The 23,546-nt window shown below is 40.4% G+C and overlaps 1 protein-coding gene across 2 annotated transcripts in view; it reads left to right on the top strand.

Annotated features, from left to right (window-relative positions):
• Window positions 1-23,546, top strand: part of IRAK3 (interleukin 1 receptor associated kinase 3) — a 57,948-nt gene that overhangs the window by 31,188 nt on the left and 3,214 nt on the right. For both annotated transcript variants that reach the window (XM_030820037.1, XM_012499979.2), the window contains 5 exons: window positions 7,161-7,275; window positions 8,670-8,788; window positions 22,570-22,768; window positions 23,035-23,097; window positions 23,185-23,349. In XM_030820037.1, coding sequence (XP_030675897.1) covers window positions 7,161-7,275; window positions 8,670-8,788; window positions 22,570-22,768; window positions 23,035-23,097; window positions 23,185-23,349 — 661 coding nt within the window. The remainder of the gene's footprint in view (window positions 1-7,160; window positions 7,276-8,669; window positions 8,789-22,569; window positions 22,769-23,034; window positions 23,098-23,184; window positions 23,350-23,546) is intronic.

Here is a 23,546-nt window from a genome sequence, read left to right as displayed (position 1 = left end):
TATAAGCCCATTAAACCTCTTTCTTTTGTAAATTGCCCAGTCTCAGGTATGTCTTTATCAGCAGCATGAAAATGGACTAATACATACCCAAAAGTGAGATTGTTGGATCTTATGGTGGTTGTATTTTCAGTTTTTTAAGGAACCTCCATTATGGCTGTACCACTTTATATTCCAACCAATAGCATACAAGGACTTCTTTTTCTCCATACCCTCAGCAACTCTTGTATCACTTGTCTTTTTGATAATCGCCATCTTAACAAGAGTGAGGTGATATCTCATTGTGGTTTTGATTTGTATTTTTCTGATGATTAGTGATGTTGAGCATCTTTTCATATACCTCTTAGTCACTGGTATGTCTTCTTTGAAAAAGTGTCTCTCACACTCCGGGGACTGTTGTGGGGTACGGGGAGGGGGGAGGGATAGCATTAGGAGATACACCTAATGCTAAATGAAGAGTTAATGGGTGCAGCACACCAACATGGCACATGGATACATATGTAGCAAACCTGCACATTGTGCACATGTACCCTAAAACTTAAAGTACAATAATAAAAATAAAAATAATAATAATAAATAAAAAAAGAGAAAAACTATCTCTTTGGGTCATTTGCCCATTTTTATCAGGTTACTTGCTTTTTTGCTATTGAGTTGTATGAGTTCCTCACTATTTTGTATCTTAACACCATATTAGATATATGGTTTGCAAATATTTTCTCCCATTCCATAGGTTTCCTTTTCATTTTGTTGATTGTTTCTTTTGTTGTGCAGAAGCTTTGTAGTTTGATATCGTTCCACTTGTTTATTTTTGCTTTTGTCACCTATGCTTTTGGTGTCATAGCCAAAAAATCATTGCCAAGACCAATGTCAAGGTAAATTTTCCCTATGTTTTCTTCCAGATTTGTATGGTTTCAGATCTTACATATAAGTATTTAATCCATTTTGAGTTAATTTTTGTATATGGTGTAAGACAAAGGTCCAATTTTATTATTTTGTATGTGGGTACTCAGTTTTCCCAACACCATTTATTGAAGATACTTTTCTTCTTCTGTTGTACATTCTTGGTGCCCTTTTCAAAGATTAGTTGATGATATATATGTAGGTTTATTTCTGTTATTTTTTTAAAATTATATTCCATTGGTCAATGAGTCTGTTTTTATGCCAGTGCCATACTGTTTTTATGCCAGTGCCATACTGTTTTTATTACTATAGCTCTGTAATATAGTTTGAAATCAGGAAGTGAATGCCTCTGGCTTTGTTCTTCTTTCTTAAACTCACTTACTGTTTTGGGTCTTTCATGGTTCTATATAAATTTTAGCATTTTTCTTCTATTTTTGTGAAAAATGTCATTGGAATTTTGATAGAAATGTGTTGAATGTGTAGCTCACTTTTTTTTGAGTAGTATGGACATTTTAACAATATTAATTCTTTCAATTCATGTATGTAATGCATCTTTCCATTTATTTGTGTCTTCTTCAGTTTCTTTCATCAGTGTCTTATAGTTGTTAACACACAAAATTTTCACCTCCTTGGTTAAATTTATTCCTAAGTGTTTTATTCTTTTTAATGCTGTTGTAAATAGGATCATTTCCTTAATTTCCTTTTCAGATTGTTCATTGTTAGCATATAGACACATAGTTGATTTTTATTTGTTCATTTTGTATTATGCAACTTTTCTGAATTTGTTTATTAGTTCTAACAGTTTTTTTGGTGGAGTCTTTTGGGTTTTCATTATGTCATCTGCAGACAGAGCCACCTTTAACTTCCACCTTTCCAATTAGGATGCTTTTATTTCTTTTTTTTTTTTTTGCCTAATTGCTCTGGCTAGGACTTCCAGCTCTATCTTGAATAGAAATGGAAAGGGTGGGCACCCTTATCTTTTTCCTGAACTTAGAGGAAAAGCATTCAGCTTTTCACTGTTAGGTATGTTCTTAGCTGTGGGTTTGTCATATATGGCATTTATTACGTTGAGATACATTCTTTCTATACCTAATTTGTTGAGAGTTTTTATCATGAAAGGATGTTGAATTTTATCAAATGCTTTTGCATTTGTTGAGATGGTTTTGTGATTTTTATTTTTCAGTCTGTTAATGTGGTGTATCATTTATAGATCTGCACATGTTGAACCATCCTTGCTTCTCAGGGATAAGTCCTGTTTGACTCTGGTATTTCATCCTATTAATGTTCTGTTGAAGACTGGGCACAATGGCACGTGCCTGTAATCCTGGCACTTTGGGAGACCAGGAAGGTGGGTCACCTGAGGTCAGGAGTTCAAGACCAGCCTGGCCAACGTGAAACCCCATCTGTACTAAAAATATAAAAATTAGCCAGGTGTAGTGGCACATGCTTGCAATCCCAGCTACTCAGGAGGCTGAGGCACAAGAATCGCTTGAACCCGGGAGGCAGAGGTTGCAGTGAGCTGAGATCATGCCACCACACTCCAGCCTGGGCAACAGAGCAAGACTTGATCTCCAAAAACAAACAAACAAACAAACAAACAAACAAAAAATGATCTGTTGAATTTAGCTTGCTAAATTTGTTGAGGATTTTTGTATCTATGGCCATCATGGATATTGGCATATAACTTTTTCTCATTGTGTTCTTATCTGACTTTGATATGAGGGTAATGCTGGCCTACTAAAATAGGTTTGACAGTGTTCCCTCCTCTTTAATTCTTTTAAAAGAGTTTGACAAGGATTAGTATTAATTCTTCTTTAAATGCTTGTTAGAATTTACCCAGAATCTCTATGGTCCTGGACTTTTCTTCTTTGGGACGTTGTTGATTATTGAATCAATCTCCTTAGTTGTTCTTGGTCTGTTTAGATTTTCTATTTCTTCATGATTCAGTCTTGGTGGATTGTATGTTTCTAGGAATCCATCTATTTCTTTTAAGTTTTCCAGATTTGTTGGCATACGATAGTTCATAGTAGTCTCTTATGATCCTTTGTGTTTCTGTGGTATTGGTTGTAATGTCTCCTCTTTCATTTATATTTTATTTATTTGAGGCCTCTCAAAAAAACAAGTCTCATAGTATCAATTTTTTTTAGTGATATTAATAATCCTTTTAGATATTTAAGAGATATATTTTATTTTCTGTGAAGTAGCTTATAATATTCCTTACCTATTTTTAAAAATTAGGCTGTTGGTCTTTTTCTTAATGGTTCAAAGGAATATTTTATAATTCATATTAGAAAATCAGCCTATTTTTATGTTATGAGATGCAAATAATTTTTTACTATACTGTCATTTCATCTTTGCTTATTATAGTTTTGACATGTAGAAATGGTTTTAATATAGGTAATTTCACTCGAGTCCGTGTGAAGAGACCACCAAACAGGCTTTGTGTGAGCAATAAAGCTTTTTAATCACCTGGGTGCAGGCGGGCTAAGTCCGAAAAGAGAGTCAGCGAAGGGAGATAGGGGTGGAGCCGTTTTACAGGATTTGGGTAGGTGAAGGAAAATTACAGTCAAAGGGAGGTTGTTCGCTAGGGGGCAGGAGTGGGGGGTCACAAGGTGCTCAGTGGGGGAGCTTTTTGAGGCAGGATGAGCCTGGAGAAGGAATTTCACAAGGTAATGTCATCAGTTAAGGCAAGGACGGGCCATTTTCACTTCTTTTTTGGTGGAATGTCATCAGTTAAGGCAGGAACAGGCCATTTAAATATCACTTCTTTTGTGATTCTTCAGTTACTTCAGGCCATCTGGATGTATATGTGCAGGTCACAGGGGATGCAATGGCTTAGCTTGGGCTCAGAGGCCTGACAGTTAAGTTTATCAATGTTTTCTTTTATGGATTCCAGATTTTATGTTATAGTTTTTGCCATTAAAAGTTATCACGGTTTGAGGCCGGGCGTGGTGGCTCACGCCTGCAATCCCAGCACTTTGGGAGGCCGAGGCGGGCGGATCACGAGTTCAGGAGATCAAGACCATCCTGGCTAACACTGTGAAACCCCGTCTCCACTAAAAATACAAAACATTAGCTGGGCGTGGTGATGGGTGCCTGTAGTCCCAGCTACTTGGGAGGCTGAGGCCGGAGAATGGCGCGAACCCAGGAGGGAGAGCTTGCAGTGAGCCGAGTTCGCGCCACTGCACTCCAGCCTGGGCAACAGAGTGAGACTCCATCTCAAAAAAAAAAAAAAGTTATCATGGTTTTTGCCATTAAAAGTAAACATTACTTTTTTTTTTTTTTGAGATGGGGTCTTGCTCTGTCACCCAGGCTGGAGTGCAGTGGTGTCATCTCAGCTCACTGCAAGCTCTTCCTCCTGTGTTCACGCCATTCTTCTGCCTCAGCCTCCCAAGTAGCTGGGCAAAAACTGCAATAATTTTTGCACCAATCTAATAAAATAATTCTCCCATTTTTTCCAGTACGTTCGTGGTTTCATTTTTTACATTTATTTGTCTGATCCATTTGTTTGTCTGGTGAGGTGTTTTCTGTGAACTACAACAACAGCTTGTCTAGGTTTCAAAAATTCTATTGGCATTTTTAATGGAATTTTAATAACTTTATAGATTAATCTGAAGAGATTTACAATTTTATAATGTTGACTATTCCTGGGGTACCATTTTTATTTTGCTAATATTTATTTTGTGTTAGGCCCTGTTTCAAGTGCTTTACATGTGTTAATTCATTAATCCTCATGACCATCCAATGAGATAAATTCTCCTGTTATCCCCATTCTGCAGATGAGGAAACTGAGGTAGATCCTACCTTTTTTATAAGATCCAAGTTATTTCCTAAATCATCTTCTCAGATGTGACTAAGGCAGATGCAGCTTTCTCCTTTTAGAATGTACTATCAGAAATGGGATTGGGAGAGAAGTCCCTAAGTAAACAGATAATTTCAATAATCTAAGTGATAAGATGAGGAACTACAGAGCACAGAGGAGGGAATAATAACTTGGAGGATGAGCAGCAGAATGCGTTTCTTGATAGAAATAATATCTAAGCTGAGACCTGAAGGATGAGGTTTCTTTAGTTTAATATTAAGGGAATTACCTTAAACAGAATTATAAACTCCATAGAATGTGGCTTCTGATTCTTTTTTTCCCTCCTTTCTCAAGGGAAGGGGAAAAAGCTAATAATTTTTGAGGACCTGGCTTTTGACTTAACCTTTTATTTAATTTTCATAAGAACCTTGGAAATAGATGTTTTAATTACTGATTACAGTTAAAGGAACAGGCTCAGAGCGATTAAATAACTTGCCTAAGTTAACACAGCTGTTAAAAAGACCAGAGATTCAATCCCAGGTTAGTTGTTCAAGTCTGTTTACCACACCATGGGGCCTGCATCATTTTGTCTGAACAAGGCACTCAGAACATTTGCTGAAGTGATTTTAGAAGGTATCAGATCTGCTAACCTTCTGATGTATATAATCTAAAACCCTACTGATTTAAAAATTTGTAGCAAAAGGTTGGGTGGCATGGGTCCATAGGTACAAAACCAGCAAACTTTCTCCAAGGTATCTCCATGTTCCATACCTTGGTAACCTCTAAAGTATCCGTTTTTCTGTTTGATCAGTAACACTTAAAAATAAGCACATGTTCTTTTCTCCTCTCTGAGCAAGAGAGTAGAGCACCAGGCTGTGGCTCTGTCTATCTGATGTCCACTATCTACTGCTTTCCAAAAGATTCGTCTCTCTGAATTATTTTAAGTTGCAGGAGAACCAACCAGGTATACAAGGACTGTTAAATACACTACCTCAATTTCCTTTCAATCCATTGCTTTTCATTTCATAGATATAGTTGGAATCATAATAGGTGTAGGGATCTTGTATCACAGAAGACTTTGATATATTTAAAAATAAAAACTTCTCTGTGTGTGTATATGTATACACACACACACACACACACACTCACGCTTCCTTCCTTGAAGTAAGGAGAAAAGGAATCAGAACCCCCCTCCCCCGCCACATACACACAATATATGTAGGAATGTGTGTGTTTATAGGAAAATTTTGCTACTGCAGAAATGAATAATAGGCTTTTATAAATAGAATCTTTTTTACAGATTTATTTTAATATCCCCAAGCCTGCCCAGAACATAGTAGATGTCCCATAAGTAATTTTCGAATTAAACTGAGTTCACAGTGTGTGTGAATTTCACATTTTAGGTTTCATAGTTGTTACCTGGGCTCATAGTGATGGCACAAACAACCGAGGAATAGAGTTTTTGTTAATAAGCTAATAAATAATTATTAGGAAAAAAAAGCCTGAGAAATGCATACTACACTGACATAGAAATCTGTGATTTAAAATCAATGGTATGTTCTCAACATCAAACATTACTAGTCATATGGATTTAGATAATAATGCAAGCTTTGTGAAGACACTGACATCTCTTTTCAGCTGTGTAACTGGTATCTAGCACAGTACCTGACATAGTAGTGCTCAATAAGTGGATGAATGAAAATGGTCTTTATTCTTACGTTTTGGTGACTTAAACTTATATACTTAAATAAATCAAACTAACAATTTTAGTTGCACTGTTTTTACTTAATAAGTCATGTTGTCTTTCATATTGATAAACATAAGTTAATATTGAATAGTGCTGTCTATCTTTTGTAAAGTTTCCAACATTACAAATCTTTAAAAATCGTTATTTTTTGAAATTTTCCGCGTTATATTTGGATGTTTTATTTATATTTACATGATTACGGTCAACCAAAAATAGTAACTAGTATTTGTTAGAATTTTTTTTTTTTTTTGAGGTGGAGTCTCGCTCTTGTCGCCCAGGCTGGAGGGCAGTGGCATGATCTTGGCTCACTGCAACCTCTGCCTTCCGGTTCAAGCAATTCTCCTGCCTCAGCCTCCCGAGTAGGTGGGATAACCAGGTGCTCACCACCATGCCCGGCTAATTTTTGTATTTTTAGTAGAAATGGGGTTTCACCATGTTGGCCAGGCTGGTCTCAAACTCCTGACCTCAAGTGATCCGCTAGCCTCTGCCTCCCAAATTGCTGGGATCACAGGTTTGAGCCACTGCACCTGGCCGTTAGAACTCTTTAGACCAATTTGGAAAGCAAATCTTTGTCTGTGCCCACTGTGTCTGGCCGAATTTATATTCCGCTTTAGGCCTATTCCCCATCCCACCTTACTACCCCCATACCAGAGTGTTGTTCATTTCCTGTCTGAATAAGCAATTTGATGGCTTTAAAACATCTTTTGTTTCAAGGTTTCGTCACCCAAACATACTAGAGTTGGCTGCATATTTTACAGAGACTGAGAAGTTCTGTCTGGTTTATCCATACATGAGAAATGGAACACTTTTTGACAGATTGCAGTGTGTAGTAAGTTCTATCTATTATTCTGTCTGATCCTCTGACCCCCTGAATCCCTGGGAGAGCTGCTGAAACCCTCTGGGAGAGCTGGGAGGCAAGATGTGTTTGCATGAGGGGAAGGCCAAGGATGGGTTTCCCAAGGAAGCAGTACTTCTTGGATTAATTTCTTACTTTTAGAAGGCTGAGCAAATACCTGAGTTAATGTGTTTTGTGCAACATTTTGGCAACCATGTTGGGTTCTTACTCATTATATGGTAAGAACCCAGCAAATCTTTTGGCAACCATGTTATATTATATTTGATTCTGTGAGTTGGCATCAACTACTCTTATTCCTTAAATAATTTTAATTTGTATAACTTTATTAAAGTATCCTTCAATACAAAGGATCTCTGTAACAGTGACACAGACTCTAAAGAGAAAGAGGCAGCCTGGACAACATAGCCAGATCTCGCCTCTACTAAAAAAATAAATAGGCTGGGTGCAGTGGCTCACGCCTGTAAATCCCAGCACTTTGGGAGGGCGAGGTGGGCGGATCACAAGCTCAGGAGTTCAGGACCAGCCTGAACAACATGGTGAAACCCCATCTCTACTAAAAATACAAAAATTAGCCAGGCATCTGTAATCCCAGCTACTCAGGAGACTGAGGCAGGAGAATCACTTGAACCTTGGAGGCAGAGGTTGCAGTGAGCCGAGATTGCACCATTGCACTCCAGCCTGGGTGACAGAGCAAAACTCTGTCTTAAATAAATAAATAAATAAATTGCTGGTCATGGTGGCACATGCCTGTCCCAGCTACTTAAGAGGCAGAGGCAGGAGAGTTGCTTGAGCCCAGGGACATGGAGGCTGTAGTGAGCTATGATTGTGCCACTGTACTCCAGCTTGGGTGACACGGAGTGAGACCTTGTCTCAAAAAAAAAACAAAAGAGAGAGAGAGAGAGACAGAGAGAGGGAGAGAGAGAAGGAGGTTGAATAAATGCCATGATTCCTGGTTAGATGTCTTTGGAGGTTAAGTTTAAAAATTGATTCCAAATAGGTTAGGTTTCAGTTAGGATGAGAATAAAAGCAAATTGTCTCAATTACTCATACTTTGTACCACAAGTAACTTAAAAATCTCATTTAATGAACTTTTAAGCAGTGTTACCTTACTGGCTATGTTTTGATTAAGCTAATATTGAGAAGTATTGAGTATTTTTGTTGTCTATAAAAGAGGCCTAGAACTGTCATCAGTAGCAGAAGGAAACCCATCTGGTATTAAAAATAGGTTTTGGAAAACCAAAATGTTGATTCACCCACCTCACCCCACCTTGCTATCTGCTTCTATTCTGCTGTATGTCTGCATAATGAATACATAGGTAGTTTTTACTCAGAAAGTGCAACCAAACCAATTGCTGTTGTCGTTTTAGGGTGACACGGCCCCACTCCCTTGGCACATTCGAATCAGTATATTAATAGGAATATCCAAAGCCATTCACTACCTGCACAACGTTCAACCATGCTCGGTCATCTGTGGCAGTATATCAAGGTAAATGATTCCAGAGCTTTCGGTTATACCTGAAAGCTTCTTTTATCCTCACATGTGAGTCGTACTTCACACTATTCTCTGCTGTAGTTCTCCTGGTATGTATGTGTGTGTGTTAAGAACTCTCATCTGGGTATTTAAAAATCCTATATTTTTATTAATGAAAATGTGTCTACCAAATTTAAAAAGCTATATATATGTTGCCAAAAAGAGAGTTTACATTATCTTTGGTAATTATTAATGAACAATGTAGGATAGACAATTCTGTGTACAGATGGTCCCAATTTATGATGATTCAACAAAATGATTTTTTTTTTACTTTACAATGGCACAAAAGTGATACGTATTATGTAGAAATCATACTTTGAGTGTCCCCATACATTCTGTTTTTCACTTGCAGTACAGTATTCAATGAATTGCATGAGGTAATCAACACTTTATTATAAAATAGCTTTAGCACTAGATGATTTTGCCCAACTGTAGGCTAGTATAATCGTCCTGAGCACATTTAACATAAGCTGGGCTAAGCTGGGATGTTCGGTAGGTTAGGTGTATTAAATGCATTTTCGACTTACCATGGGTTTGTCAGGATGTAACCTCATAAGTTGAGAAGCATCTGTATTTTAGTAATTATTAATGGCACTTTGTGAAATGAACCTGTATTTATCTACTTTTTTTAAAACTGAAGTTTAAAGAAAAATTAAGCAACTTAAATGGGGATTCCTAGCAAGCTGGCAGTAGTAAATAGCAATAAAAATTGTTTGTCCTGGCTGGGCGCGGTGGCTCACGCCTGTAATCCCAGCACTTTGGGAGGCCGAGACGGGCGGATCACGAGGTCAGGAGATCAAGACCATCGTGGCTAACACGGTGGAACCCCGTTTCTACTAAAAATACAAAAAATTAGCCGGGCGTGTTGGCGGGCGCCTGTAGTCCCAGCTACTCGGGAGGCTGAGGCAGGAGAATGGCGTGAACCCAGGAGGCGGAGCTTGCAGTGAGCCGAGATTGCGCCACTGCACTCCAGCCTGGGGGACACAGCGAGACTCCGTCTCAAAAAAAAAAAAAAAAAAAAAAAAAAAGAAAAAATTGTTTGTCCTTGAGTCTCCAGTGTCTTGCTCATCCTACTGAGCCTGCTGCCTCATAACTTTATATATTAACCTATGACAAGCTGAGCAGAAACCCCAATGTTCATTTTTGAGACATGAGAAAATTAGAAGCAACATCTCCCGCATTTCTTCTTCTAGACATAAAGAATCATTCACCCAGAGTAGATACCCCCTGCTGGTGAATTTTTTTCTATTTGCCCTTTATCTTCAATCTGTCCAAAAGTACATGAATACACCTTTGCTGAATGTAAAGGAAGACTGAATTTAAAAGGCTGCTGCTGCTTCTGAACCATTTCCCAGTTTCTTGAAAAAAACTTGTAGTATGCTTTTGACTTGGGCAGAAAAGGAGCTGATTGCTTACTTGTTTTTCTGATGAAATGAACTCCATAGAAGACTCTACGTTTTACTTAGTTCTAGAGGGGCGGGGTGACCTACCCATAGACGTCTGTGCCTGTTGCAGTGTGGCAATCCAGAAACTGCTAATGGCTTTGTAGAATCAGCATAAAATTAATGCACACTCATGGGACCTGAATATAGAGGGACCGTGAAGGTCTTCAGTCAGTGGAGTTATCTGTTGGAATTGCTTTCAAAGGGCTGAGGTGGCCACCCACAACCTAAAACAATCCCTCCTCCACTCAGCTTGCAACCAACACTGAGCACACTAACTGCTCAAATGTATGTTTTACTGAGTAAATAAATATCTGGAATGTTGCTAAACCTATTCGTCCTTTGGTCTAAACTTAAAATAAGTATTAACTTATTTTAAATCCCCAAGCAGTAATAGATTAATTTTATTAAGTTTCCTTTTGGTGGCTGAGTTCATCAAATCCTTTCCTGAATGCAGAGTTTGAAGAAGAAAGAAAAGAGAAGGTGTTGGGGTTTTGGCTCTTGATGGAAGACGGGGACAGAGGGTCACTAACTGAAGCAAAGGGAGCATCAGGGCAGGGAGGGAGGTAGAGGCAAGCTCTGCCCTTGTCCCGTTCTTTCTCACAGCTGGAACTGGCAAGGTGATTTGGATATGCCTGACAGTGTCTCTCTGCTGGTATTTGGTGAGAGTACAGGCTTTGGGCCCTCATTTCCACTTTCTCACTATTGGTTCGTGTCTTCAGGTAGGTCCAGGAAGTGGGCTCAGAAGCACAGATTTACCTGCAGGAGGTTTTTAAGCGAGGGCTCTCAGGGACAGCAAATGAAGCGAGGAAAGGAGAAAGGCAGGATTGGGCAGTTGGAGAGGCTGAGTTGGGATATTATTGTCATAGAGGCCTCAGTCCATGCCATGGGGAAGCACTGAAGCTGGGGTGGCACTTCAAAGACATCCCAGAGGCAGGCAGGGCACTCTGAGCTTTGCACCCCTGCATCTGACCAGCCCTCTTGTGGAGCAGTAATGTGGCCGGGTGAGGCAGCTCCCTTCTACCAAGACAGTTCCCAGACTGTGGCTCAGCTGTGAGCCATCTTTAGCCAACTCTTACTGCTGGGGAACCAGAGCCTCCCTGGAACCCAAGGAGGGAGGCAAGTAGGATGGGGAAGGACAGGGTGGGGAAGGAAGGGGTCGGGGGGTGGCGTGGAGTCATGGTGGGAGAGTGCACCATGGCAGCCACCACAGTTATGAAGGAAGATTTGACAGGACAGAGTTCTGAAAAATGTGACTCGAAGATTTTTCTTTTTCACATGCTTTGCTCCCCACCCTCCTCCCATCCTTTTCTCTTAGCTCAGTGTCCCCTAATGTTTAAATCAGAGAGACCTTCCACTTAAAATGTGATTCTGAGCAAATTGCTTAATGTCTCTAAGCCTCAATCTTCCTCTCTGCAAAATGCTACTAGTAGAATAATAGCTTCTATCTCCTAGGGTTAAATGGCATAAGGTCCTTGGCAAAGAGCACACACATCTTCAGTGGTAATTCCTGTCCTGACTGGTTGAGAAGTGGTGGGAGTGGCACAGTGACAGAGGCCAAGTAGTGTGGTGGCCAATCAGTCTTTTTACTTAACACTCTTACCTCTATCGTCAATTTATAGTGTTTGAAAAGTGGACCCACTGACTAAGCTCTAGTTTAAGAAAAATTACTTCTCTGTGAATATGTTTACTGGCCAGGTGTGGTGGCTCACATCCGTAATCCCAGCACTTTGGGAGGCCAAAGTGGGCCAATTACATGAGGCCAGGAGTTCGAGACCAGCCTGACCAACATGGTGAAACCCCATTCTCTACTTTAAAAAAAAAAAAGTCTTTATTAAATATCTTGAGAATCCCATTCATCTTACTTCACAAATATTTATAGAACATCTGTTGTGTGCAGAGCATTGTGTTAGATTACAGTGGGAGAGACAGTGATGATAATAGTCTTGTCCTTGAAGGTTCAACCTGGTGATCAGAAAGATAACACAAACACAAAATGTGTAGTGCAATGGTAACTATGCCCACTGAGTGGTTGGTCTGAGAAGCTTCCTCTCGTTAGAGAGTTCCAAGCCAAGTCTTGGAAAAAGTGGGTCATTGCAGTGGATTGGTTGAAAGAAGTGGAGAGAATATTCCTGGTGGAGGCAATAATTTGTTCAAAGGAACAGAGTAAAGAATTGCCACGTATATAGTAAAAGCAAGAGAAATCAGTTGGTTGGAAAACAAAGGACAAGGTTGGAGAATAAGGTAAGGTGAAACTAGAGAAGAATGAGGACTGTGGTGAGCAGGGGATGGAATTCAGCTTTGGATTCTGACTAGGCTGAGGAACTAGGTTTGACAAGCTGGGCTCTAGTGAAAGTCTGCAGCTTGTCTAGGATATAGGTGGAAACCGAAAGGTTCTAGAGTCTCTTAGGTGGTCTCACAACTTGAGAGGAGGCCAGTTCTTCCAGGTCACTAACCCAGGAACTTGTCTGGATGTGCAGAACTATAAAAATCATTTAAGCAACACTGCTAGACAGAATGCCCAACAGGTAACAAAGATACAGAGTACCCAGAGGGATCTGATCAGAAACAAGAATATTATGGAAGAGACAGGGCTTGAAATGCATCTAGCAATGTATTTTATATTTTACTTGGTGGTGGGGCTGCTGACAATTGTTGCCTTTCTGAGTGTTCCAAAGAGTTCAAGGACTTCATTGTAACCCATCCATAGAATGTGCCCACTCAGGCATGTGTCAGGGTATGGAGATCCATGGCTGTGGGCATTTGTTTGAGAACTGTGGTTTCACAAGGACTCATCAGTGTGTCCCTGCCTGTTCCAAAGCAGATCAGTCCCTTCCACAGCCATTGAACTTTTGGCCTTTCTGCTGAGCCTGCCAGCAAAGATGTTAATTAGTGACAACTATAACAGTAGATTTCCCCCTCGTGTTTGGTGATATGCACACCTGTTCTCTAGAAGCTGGAATAAAACTAACTCAGTTCATTTGGGCCACTGAACACCTGTCAGATGGTAATGACAGTCAGTCCCCAGCAGCCTCGGCCAGATGTGATTGGCTGACCTAGATTACCCTCCTGAATCTCTTTTAAATGAATCCTCCACTGTGCTCTAAACCTGGGCCTCCCTGAGTCTTGGTCCCTCTGTGTGTAGCTCAGTGCATTTAGGACTGAGCTGTCTAAATCCCTGCCTCTTTTGCCTTTGTCGTATTAATTTTCTAAATCTACGTAAGGGAAGATAGCTTCTAGGAGGGATGCAGTTTTATTGTACGGCTCTGATAATTGGCTCAGAAAAGGACATCTCAAAATCTGTGTTAAACAGTGGCCTTTTCCCTGAGTAATTCAGGGCTCTGTTTTTATTGGAGGAGTGAACAATGGAAGATGCTGTTACCTTTATTTTCTTTTCTGTATTTGGGCTTCAGAGTGATGAGTCACAGAAGACTTTATCCTAACCCTTTGATATTATTATGTTTTTAATAGTATGAAATAGCATGGAACAATGTATATAAAGTGAGATTAAGTGGAAAAGACCAAATTAAAGTGTAAAATAATTATAACTTTGTATAACTACAAATTCATGCATTAAAAAAATATTAAAAGTAAAACATACCAAAATATCAACAACGTTTTGTTTGGTTGGAGAACTTATAGCTTATTTTTCAATGGCTTTTTTTTTACTTCTTTATGTTCTTTAGATTGTATTTAAAGAAGTATGTTCTAGTCTAACAATAACATAAAATTTATTAGACAAAAATAACTTGGCATCAGACCTTACTGTCTCAAGCCAACTAATTGGAAAAAGCTCCAAAAGACAGTCTCAAGTTACTAAATGAAATCCTTATCAGTTCAATCATTCTCTGTAATTAATTTTATCGGTAAAGAAGCTTGATAATCTGTCATTTTTATGGTTTTAAAATAGTTTTTAAAATGAAAGTTGGGAAGTCATTATTCAGCAGCCTGGTGCCCAAAGTGTGAATAACATCTTTTGTCTAAAGCAAAGTGAAATGGTGCTCATGTCTTCAGCAGGGAGGAGAGAGGATGAGGATGTGGATGTGGGAAGACCACCAGAAATCTGGGTTCAGGCCAGGTGAGGTGGCTCACACCTATAATCCTAGCACTTTGGGAGGCTGAGGTAGGCAGATCACTTGAGGTCAGGAGTTTGAGACCAGCCTGGCCAACATGCTGAAACCCCATCTCTACTAAAAATACAAAAAAAAAAAAAAAAAAAAATTGACCAGGCATAGTGAGGTGCGCTTGTAGTCCCAGCTACTCTGGAGGCTGAGGCAGGAGAATTGCTTGAACCCAGGAGGTGGAGGTTGCAGTGAGCTGAAATTGCATCACTGCACTACAGTCTGGGCAACAGAGCAAGACTCTGTCTAAAAAAAAAAAAAAAAAAAAAAAAGAAAAAAAGAAATCTGAGTTCAGACCCAGGCCTTGTTTCTCTTTCTGTGGCCAGAGAGTGGCCAAAAGTTTTCACACTTGCACATTCGGAGCCAACCAAGACAGTCTTAAGGTGACCTCTTGTTGCTGTCAAATTCTTTGACATTACACCTGCCTATTTTTGTACTGGGCTCTATACTCACGAGTCTAGGACTGTTACAGGAGAACGTGACCCTGTATTCTCTTAAATCCTGGCCAAGCTTTATCCTGATCAGCTTCCAAATTAGAATGAGGTCAGATATGTTTAGGGAGGCGCCTCCAGCGACCTGCCCACTCTGGAGCAGGCTTTAGTCAAAGTTCTGAAATGCCTGTTTTTCTGAAACACCCTCTTCCTAGTCTTTTATCCGTCCTTCCCCTTCCTTACCAGCCACCCTAGCGATCTCGTTGTTGTCCCTGTCTCTTATGTCTGGTTAAGAGTGTGGCCTTTGGGGTCACATAGATCTCAGCACAAATCCCTACTCCTCTACTCTCTGGCACTGTGATCCTGGGCAAGTCGCTTAATCCCCTGAGGCTCAGTCTCTTACCTCATCTGGAACTGGGATGACAGTGCTCTGCCTCCTCCCAGCATTGTGAGGAGGAAGTGAGGTGATAGACTGAAAGCACAGCCCAGGCCTGGCAATGAGCTGTAATTATCCCCCCACAATGTGAGAAAAGTGTTTCATCCAACCTGTACTTGAGCCCTTGCTGTATGGTGAACCCAGCATGTTGTGGGGGTCCAGTTCCATTTGGGTGCAGCTGTCATTATTCAGACTTCTTTTCTGTGGAGCTAAAATCCTGTGACTTGCCCATTTGCCGCTGGAATTATCTATATACAGCTAAAGAAAAAGGAGATAAAAGCTCATTTCATTTCTCTTTGAAATCAGTAGTCTCTTAGTCTTTCATGAGTAGCTGAATAAAAAGATGTTGTCTCAGTTAACTGTAGTAAATCAAAAGAGCACCAAACAGAAAAATAGTGGGGCTAGGTGTTAGTTCTGGCCCTGTTATTAAGCGGTTTTGCATGGAACAAGTCTTTTCAACCCTGTGGGCCTCATTCACCTCCTCTGCAGGATTCTATAGCAGCGATGACAAGTCAGTGTTGTCTCATGTTCCATGTCTGATTGATTATGATTTCCCACATGCAGGGTTGAAAGAGAATCTATGGTGGGTGCTTTCTGAACTAAATTTTTGATGTTTGCCAAGAATATGGGAGGATGTTTTGGGAGGATAAATGTTACGGCAACATTTAAGCCACATATTCACCATTCCTATACTGAGTAGTCTAGGGCTACCCTCAGTTTCAAATCCTCTTTACATAATTGATTGTATCAACAAATATTTACTTAGTATCTTCTATAGACTCAACATTACACTTAAGTAAACAACATCAGGTGGTCTCCCTGTGAGTATCAATGTCATTGGAGCTGTACAGTAGGAATTCTGGAGAAAGGAGGAGCACTGGAATTTGGAGCAGTCAAGTGAAAAGTTCATGGAGGAAGTGAATCTTATGGCTGCAGAGAGGACTCAGATAAAAATAAAGCAGGGGAGAGTATTTTCAAGATGAGGGGAACAGAATGGAGAGAGGCCAAGACAGCAGAAAGCAGTTTGTCCTGACTGCATAGTAAGTACTAATACCTTAAGGGTAGCAGATAGACTGCAATCAGATGAGAGAGCTCAATGAGAGCCAGAGACTTTTCACCTGGCATCAACACCTGCTGAATAATTTGTTAGCAATCCTCCCAGCAAGCCTGAGTTCAGGTATTATAGTTATTATCTCCATTTGATAGAGGAGAAAGCTGAGGCTTACAGAGATTAGTGACTGGCCTCTGTCTCATAGCTGTAGAAGGGAAAAGGGAGGTTGCATTCCATGTTGTGTGAGTCCAATCATCATGCACTTTTTAAGGAATTAAAGGTCTGGGATTAATGGAAGCATTTTGGCGTCATCGGCAGAGACAGGGAAATTGGGAAGGAGAGGAGAGCATAATTAGTGTGCAGAAGCTTGGAAATGCTGACATTGGACTCCTGGCAGTAGCAACAGACATTGAAGGGGAGATCGGGTCTGGAAAGCGGTGAGAGTAGATAGCTTTCTAAGGAAGAAGCTGTCAAAGACACAGCTCAGCAACACCCACAGGAGAAGCAATGCCCATGTTTCCAAGGTGTTTTCAACAAGTCTGGGGGTTTATTTAGCTAAAAAATGTCTTAGTAATTTGAACTCTTCAAAGAGAATGTTATAAAAACAAAATCTGCTTCCAGGTGGTGGAATTTGAGAAGGAAAGGACTTAAAGAAAAGAATCTTGAAAAGTTGCAGCCTATATTCTTGGCCAAAGACCCTCACATTTTTATTGGAGAAACGAAGATGTTTTTGACTTACAGGATCACCTAAAAACATCTGAAAGCAGTAAACTTCCTTGTTATTTCCCTCCTAGCCCTTAGTGAGCTTAATTGTTTTCACATTTATGAACTATTTTAAATGGAAATGCATTTTATCCTCAGCATTTTCCATCCCAGACATTTCATTCCTGCTAATGTTTCCAAAGCAAAGAGATAATCTTGGTGAACATTTCTAATGTTTCCTATAAAATCATGTTCTTTAATCAGTATTGCCATTTGTCTCCTGCCAAATGAAACAGTCTTTCATACAAGGGAAATGGTCTAGGAAAGAAACAAAGAAGAAGCCATTTGCTTCAAAATGGACTTTTTTTTTTTTTTTAATGGAAGTTGATCAGAGATGTAAGGTCAGAGTGAGTGAGTGCATGGATAATTTCCTTTCCGAAAGACTAGAAAAACTGAGTGGTTGGGAAGAGGGCATAGGGGGCCACAGATTGGCCCCTCCCTGTGACCAGGACACCCTTGCCTGAAGACCCAGGCTCCTCCTGCCTTTATCCTCAGACGGCAAGGTTGGAGCCCAGCTCCTTAACAGGCATGTCAAAGCCTACAGGGAATGCAAAGTCTCTTTCTTTCTTTGACTGATAAGATTCTTTAATCAGTCTCCTCCCTCTCCCTCTTAACCCCCTCAAAAAGCCTACTTTTATCTTTCAGAAAAATTTTAGATATATACAATTCTTTTTCCTCAGATTTTTCCTGTTTTCCCCCAGTGCTTCCCCTTTTCTAAAATATCCAAATTTGATTTTTTCTAAGGGATGCCAAAACAATTAAATATGACATAAATTAAAATTTCCCCTATTAATTCTATTTGCCACCACTCTAATCCCCAACATTCATTTACTTATACACATAGATACATACACATATGCATGGTACATGCCAGTTTTTTTCTGTCTCTCCATTGTCTTAAAATGTCTGGAAAATATGTTTGCCCAGAACTTCTCTGGAACTATTTGAAACTCAGCCAATTTGTTGGCATTAACTAACTGAAGGGTCCTCAGATCTCCAGGGACATCCTACAACCCCCTGTATTTTTGTTCCTTGAGTTGGTGTCTTTGGACTTCTAGAGACATGCAACCAAGCCTTTTGGGATTTTAAGGTAAGGTAATGGACATAGGATGGACAATGGCCAGCCTATATCCTTTAAAGCATACTTTGAGCCCTCTGTGAGTGTCACTCTCCTTACGTTTTCTCATTTAATACTGGTAAGAACCCTGTGAAGTAAGCATTATCAGATCTTTATACCAACAGGGAAACAGGCTTAGGGGGATTGTGCTCGTTGTGGGTAGATTTGGAGTTTCACAATTAAAGGAGGAACACCCCTTACTGGGCCTTTGCACTGAGTGCCTAGACTCAGAAGGCACCAACAAGCAAAAACAAGCTTGAATACTGTGTCTCCCAGACCTGCCTAGGTTCAATGGGGATGAAAGAGAAAGCTCCGCAGTCCCACAGGGGAATAAAGGGTTTCAGATTTGTAGCATTCTAGGCAGGATGCAGTGCACACTTAAGTTGGGGTGGGGTGCACAACTTTTTTAGTAGCCTGCAGGTTCTAGGAGAAACTGAGTCTTGCCTCATCTGGTTAGGGGAGGTAGGGCATCTGGTGAGGGGTGTCTCGGTGTTGCACAGCCGTAATACAGACAGCACATGTGTGCCGTTGCCTCAGGCTGTCCCAGAGGGGCCACTGGGTCCTCTTTATCTCTGGAGCCAATCTGTGGCTCCCTGTCTCCTCTTCCCTAGATCCTTCTTTGGAGTCCTGGCCTTTCCTGAGAGTTTCCAGGCACCCAGGAGCTGGACTGCTGGACCCATATGTATACTATATATATATACACATATATATAATATATATCAGTATATATATTATATATATGTGGGTATATATCTCGCTCTCTTTAAAAACCAATCATGCTCTTTCATGCCAAATATGGTATTTGCACTTGAATTCAAATCCTGCATTATAATCTAGGTGGAACATCTTGTCTTATGTTTAAGGTCCAAGGGATTGAACTTAATTAGGAGATAAACTGGTGAGCAAAGAAAGCAATTCTCATTACAAAGTAGCATTTGTTTGGGGGATTCAGGTCCCCCCAAAAATTGTCCTAGAGACCCCTACTAATAGAGAGATTAAGTAACATCCTAGAGTCAGGTTACAAACTCATCATCTGTATAGGATTCTCCATACTTCCTCAGTGTACAACCAGTGATCATTCTGTTAAAGGAATTATCTGGAGAGCGGATGGCCTCTCTGTTAAGGTAAATAGCCTTGTGATAAAGAGTTGAAAAAATAGATTGTAGAAGCATGAAATTGAGGATATGAACCATGGATATGGGTCAAAGATGTCTTTTATCTATCTGTTTGGTGGCCACAGTTGCTTGCAGGCTGCCCTTTTGCATGATATTGGCATGATTGTAGTTATTTTAGGTTCTTAATTTTGTTAGTTTATTTTCACCCCACAGGATTAACTTACTCAGCTGACCTGCATGGAAGCTGAAGGCACTTTGTGTTTGAACATTCTATTTAAGGTTGAAGCAGGGGAAAAGAATTAAGGTAGAAATTGATTGTTGAAGGGCCTTTTGCAATTTCCGCTTTCCTAAAACAGAACATCCTTCTTCCTTAGCTACCGCTAACCTTTATTTAGAACAGAATAAATCACTGGACTCAAAATTTATGTTATACACTAAAGTCAGCTGGAAAACGACTTATCTTTTCACCGATTGTCATTATTCAAACCGTAAATTCAGTACCCTAGAATAATTTCACATCTTGTCGATGGCCTTTCACTGACCCAAAGTCCTCTCTGGGTTTTATGGTGTAAGCATTGTTTGTGGTTACTCAACTCCCTTCTGCCCAACTTTCACAGAAGCTGACTCACCATTTGCTGAAAGCATCCCACCAACTTTGCTATGGGTCAAATAAATGAATTAGATTGAAAGTTTTGTTGTTATTATTGTTGCTTTTTTCTCTCTTTTTGTACTTAAAAAAGATTCAGGGATTTTTTTTTTTTTTTTGGTGTTTCAAAAATTCAGCTTTTGCAGTCTCATGATTCTGGCATTGTCAATTATAATTCTATGCCTTTTTTTAGAGCTGTGGTAGAGGAAGATGTTTAGGTGTTTGACATTGAATATCTGCCATTCAGAACATTCCTGCCCTCCCCCTGTGCTGAAATGAAATGGGGCGTGCAGAAGTGACTCCGAAGTTGAAGGGCAGAAGGTGGGGTCCTGGCAATGAAGGTTAGAGAACCTTTTTTTCCCACCTCACCTCATGGCCCACCGGCAGACTCCTGCATTCAAATGCCCCCAGGACTCTGAAACCCTCAGGGCATCTCCAGGAGCCTCAGACTTGATCTGATCCATTGAAGAGTTGACCTAGGGAAGAAGTGATTATGAACTGACAGTCTCTTCTTATCTAGAGCTGGAGAGAAGTCGGATCTGACTCTAGTCTGTTCCTCATCTGAGGTATGTCAGGATAGTCAACAGTTCTCCAAATGAGAAAGTAAGAGTGGGTGAGGAGTGACAGATGGGCGTGTGTGAGGCCCAGGCTGGCTTTAGCAGCTGCTGGGTTCCCCAGGGAGAAGAGAGAAGGCTAGGAGAGAAATGACAACTGTGCTCATTGATACGAGCCTTGGGAACCAGGCTTCTCTGACTTTCCTTCCATAAATGCTAAGAGCACACAGCTGATAAGAGGCCCTAGCGCTCGGAAGGTGGGCTTTTTGGATTTTACAATTCCCTTGCCACCCTTAGTGGAAGGAGGAGTGAAATAAAGTTTAAAATGTGTCTTTCTTTATCCTTAAAAGACCACGGGGTCTGGGCGCGGTAGCTCATGCCTGTAATCCCAGCACTTCGGGAGGCTGAGGTGGGTGGATCACCTGAAGTCAGAAGTTCAAGACCAGCCTGGTCAACATGGTGAAACCCCATCTCTACTAAAAATTAGCCTGGTGTAGTGGCAGGCGCCTGTAATCCCAGCTACTCAGGAGGCTGAGGCAGGAGACTCACTTGAACCCGGGAGGCAGAGGTTGCAGTGAGCTGAGATTGTGCCAATGCGCTCCAGCCTGGGGGACAAGAGCGAAACTTTGTCTCAAAAAAAAAAAAAAAAAAAAAGACCACCGGAAGTGCCTTTGTTTTTTCTATTGTCAACTCAGCCCTAGACAAAGTCTGGACTAGAATCTTTAAGGCCTTAGCTTCATACATTGAACTGTTTCCCCCAAACTCTCTAAATAGAAGTAGGACTCTGAGTCCTCTGAACAGTAAGAACACTTGCAGTTCAGACCTATGGAACTGGAGCCTGCCCGTTAACCTACCTATATAGGGATAGCAAAGACTTCTGGAGCCTTTGTAAGATCCAAAATTTGTTCAGAATTAAGAACTTCTCGATATCCCGTGGCTGTTGCTGTAGCACTTTTAGTAACAGCATGTCGTACTACAAATATGCCTCTTGGCATTTTGGATGGGCAGGTCTACTATTAGATGCTTTGGTTTCAGGGGATAAAGAGCAAGCTCTGAAGAGCCCCTAAGCAAAGCTGGGAATTGCATGACTTTCTGTTGGCTGCCCCACCTCCTTCTCAATATCCATCTGTTCTCTTGGAATTGATTACTAATCTTCCTCCTAGCTGCCATTTTTTGAGCATTACCAAGTGCTGGGGAGGACACTATGCACTTCGTTTTCCCCCTGCCAGAGTTCTGTTCTCCTCATTTCACATGAGAGGAGAGAGGGCACTGAGGCTTACATGGCGAAGGAAACTGTGGGTGGTCATGGAGCCAGGGAAAGGCAGAGCTCCTGGCTGTATGCAGTGGGAAATGGATCTCTCTCTTGGCTTATCCTTTCCCATTCCTGCTTTGACAGCCCTTTGAAGGTAAAAGTAAGCCAATGCCTACCCTCAGCCAAAATGTCAGATGATTCTTAAGGTTTTTAATGTGACAATTGCTTATATTGACTATAAGCACTTTGCCTTTGTCTCTGCAAACATTTGTATTTTAAATAAGACTCAAAGACCAAAAAACCGTAGAGATGAAACCATGGGATAGGGCTGCCACGAGGGCAGGTACTACCAAAGAGTTCTCAAATCATTCCAAGTTAGTGGCTCTGCGCTCATAAGCCAAGCATTTCACAGCACAGCTCTTGCACATAACAGACACATAATCAGCGGATTAAAACTCAGTTCATGTTCTCCGTAAGTGTGAGAAAAGCACAAGGAAAGCTGTTTTGGTTAACTTCAGTTTCTCTTAGTGAGAAAGCATCAGCTTTATCCAGCAACTTCACATATGTATCTTTAAGTTTGAAATGCCCACTGTTCCTAGGTCAGGTTTTTATTCTAGGTTGCAGATAACACTTGGATTTATACATTAAGAAAAATGAAACAATGTTCTCTAGTTCATGGAAATTTGTTTGGCTTTATTTTGACAGTGTTTTGAATTAACCAGATATGAAGAAGGTGAGTTTAGTATGTTTGTTTACACTGAAGTGCCTTTATGATATTTTGTCTTGTTTGTCCCTGATCACAATTTTAGTGCAAACATCCTTTTGGATGATCAGTTTCAACCCAAACTAACTGATTTTGCCATGGCACACTTCCGGTCCCACCTAGAACATCAGAGTTGTACCATAAATATGACCAGCAGCAGCAGTAAACATCTGTGGTACATGCCAGAAGAGTACATCAGACAGGGGAAACTTTCCATTAAAACAGACGTCTACAGCTTTGGAATTGTGAGTACCAACTGCCAGTTAACAAAGGAGGAGAGTTTATTGCCAAGAATGTTCTAGATTCTAAGAATTTTTTAAAGAGTTTTAACTTTTGACTCATTGATATCCTGTTAGCCCATCTTATATATTAATTTTGTGTAATCAAGCAATTAATAAAATATAAAGTCATTAATTAGAATGAACTATATTCATAGTCATGGTTAATAGTTGCAACAAATTGTGTGTATATTTTTAAGGTATATAGCTGACTTTCTATATATTCCTTGTAGGTAATAATGGAAGTTCTAACAGGATGTAGAGTAGTGTTAGATGATCCAAAACATATCCAGCTGGTAAGAATTGTTTTCATCCTGGCACCTATTTCTTGGTCATTTTCTGATCAAGTTCTCTGTGATAAAATTGTCTCCCTCTCTTCCAAGCGGGATCTCCTTAGAGAATTGATGGAGAAAAGAGGCCTGGATTCATGTCTCTCATTTCTAGATAAGAAAGTGCCTCCCTGCCCTCGGAATTTCTCCGCCAAGCTCTTCTGTTTGGCAGGCCGGTGTGCTGCAACGCGGGCAAAGTTAAGACCATCAATGGATGAAGTGAGTATATACATGGTTTTATTCAAAACAGCACACAGAACCATGGAAAATCTAAACTAGATAAATTGTGTATCTAAGTGAATTATTTGTTAATGAGACAAATCCAGCCTCCAACAGAGAATTCCGACATAATAGTTAGTGTTTCCAGGTCAAAAAGCCACATCATTTGCTACTCTGGTAGAGGTCATTTCTAGGTG

Source organism: Nomascus leucogenys, chromosome 10, assembly GCF_006542625.1.
Source record: "Nomascus leucogenys isolate Asia chromosome 10, Asia_NLE_v1, whole genome shotgun sequence".
Classification (NCBI taxonomy): domain Eukaryota; kingdom Metazoa; phylum Chordata; class Mammalia; order Primates; family Hylobatidae; genus Nomascus; species Nomascus leucogenys.
The sequence above is the reverse complement of the archived record's forward strand: the minus strand, read 5'-3'. Positions and strand labels throughout refer to the sequence as shown.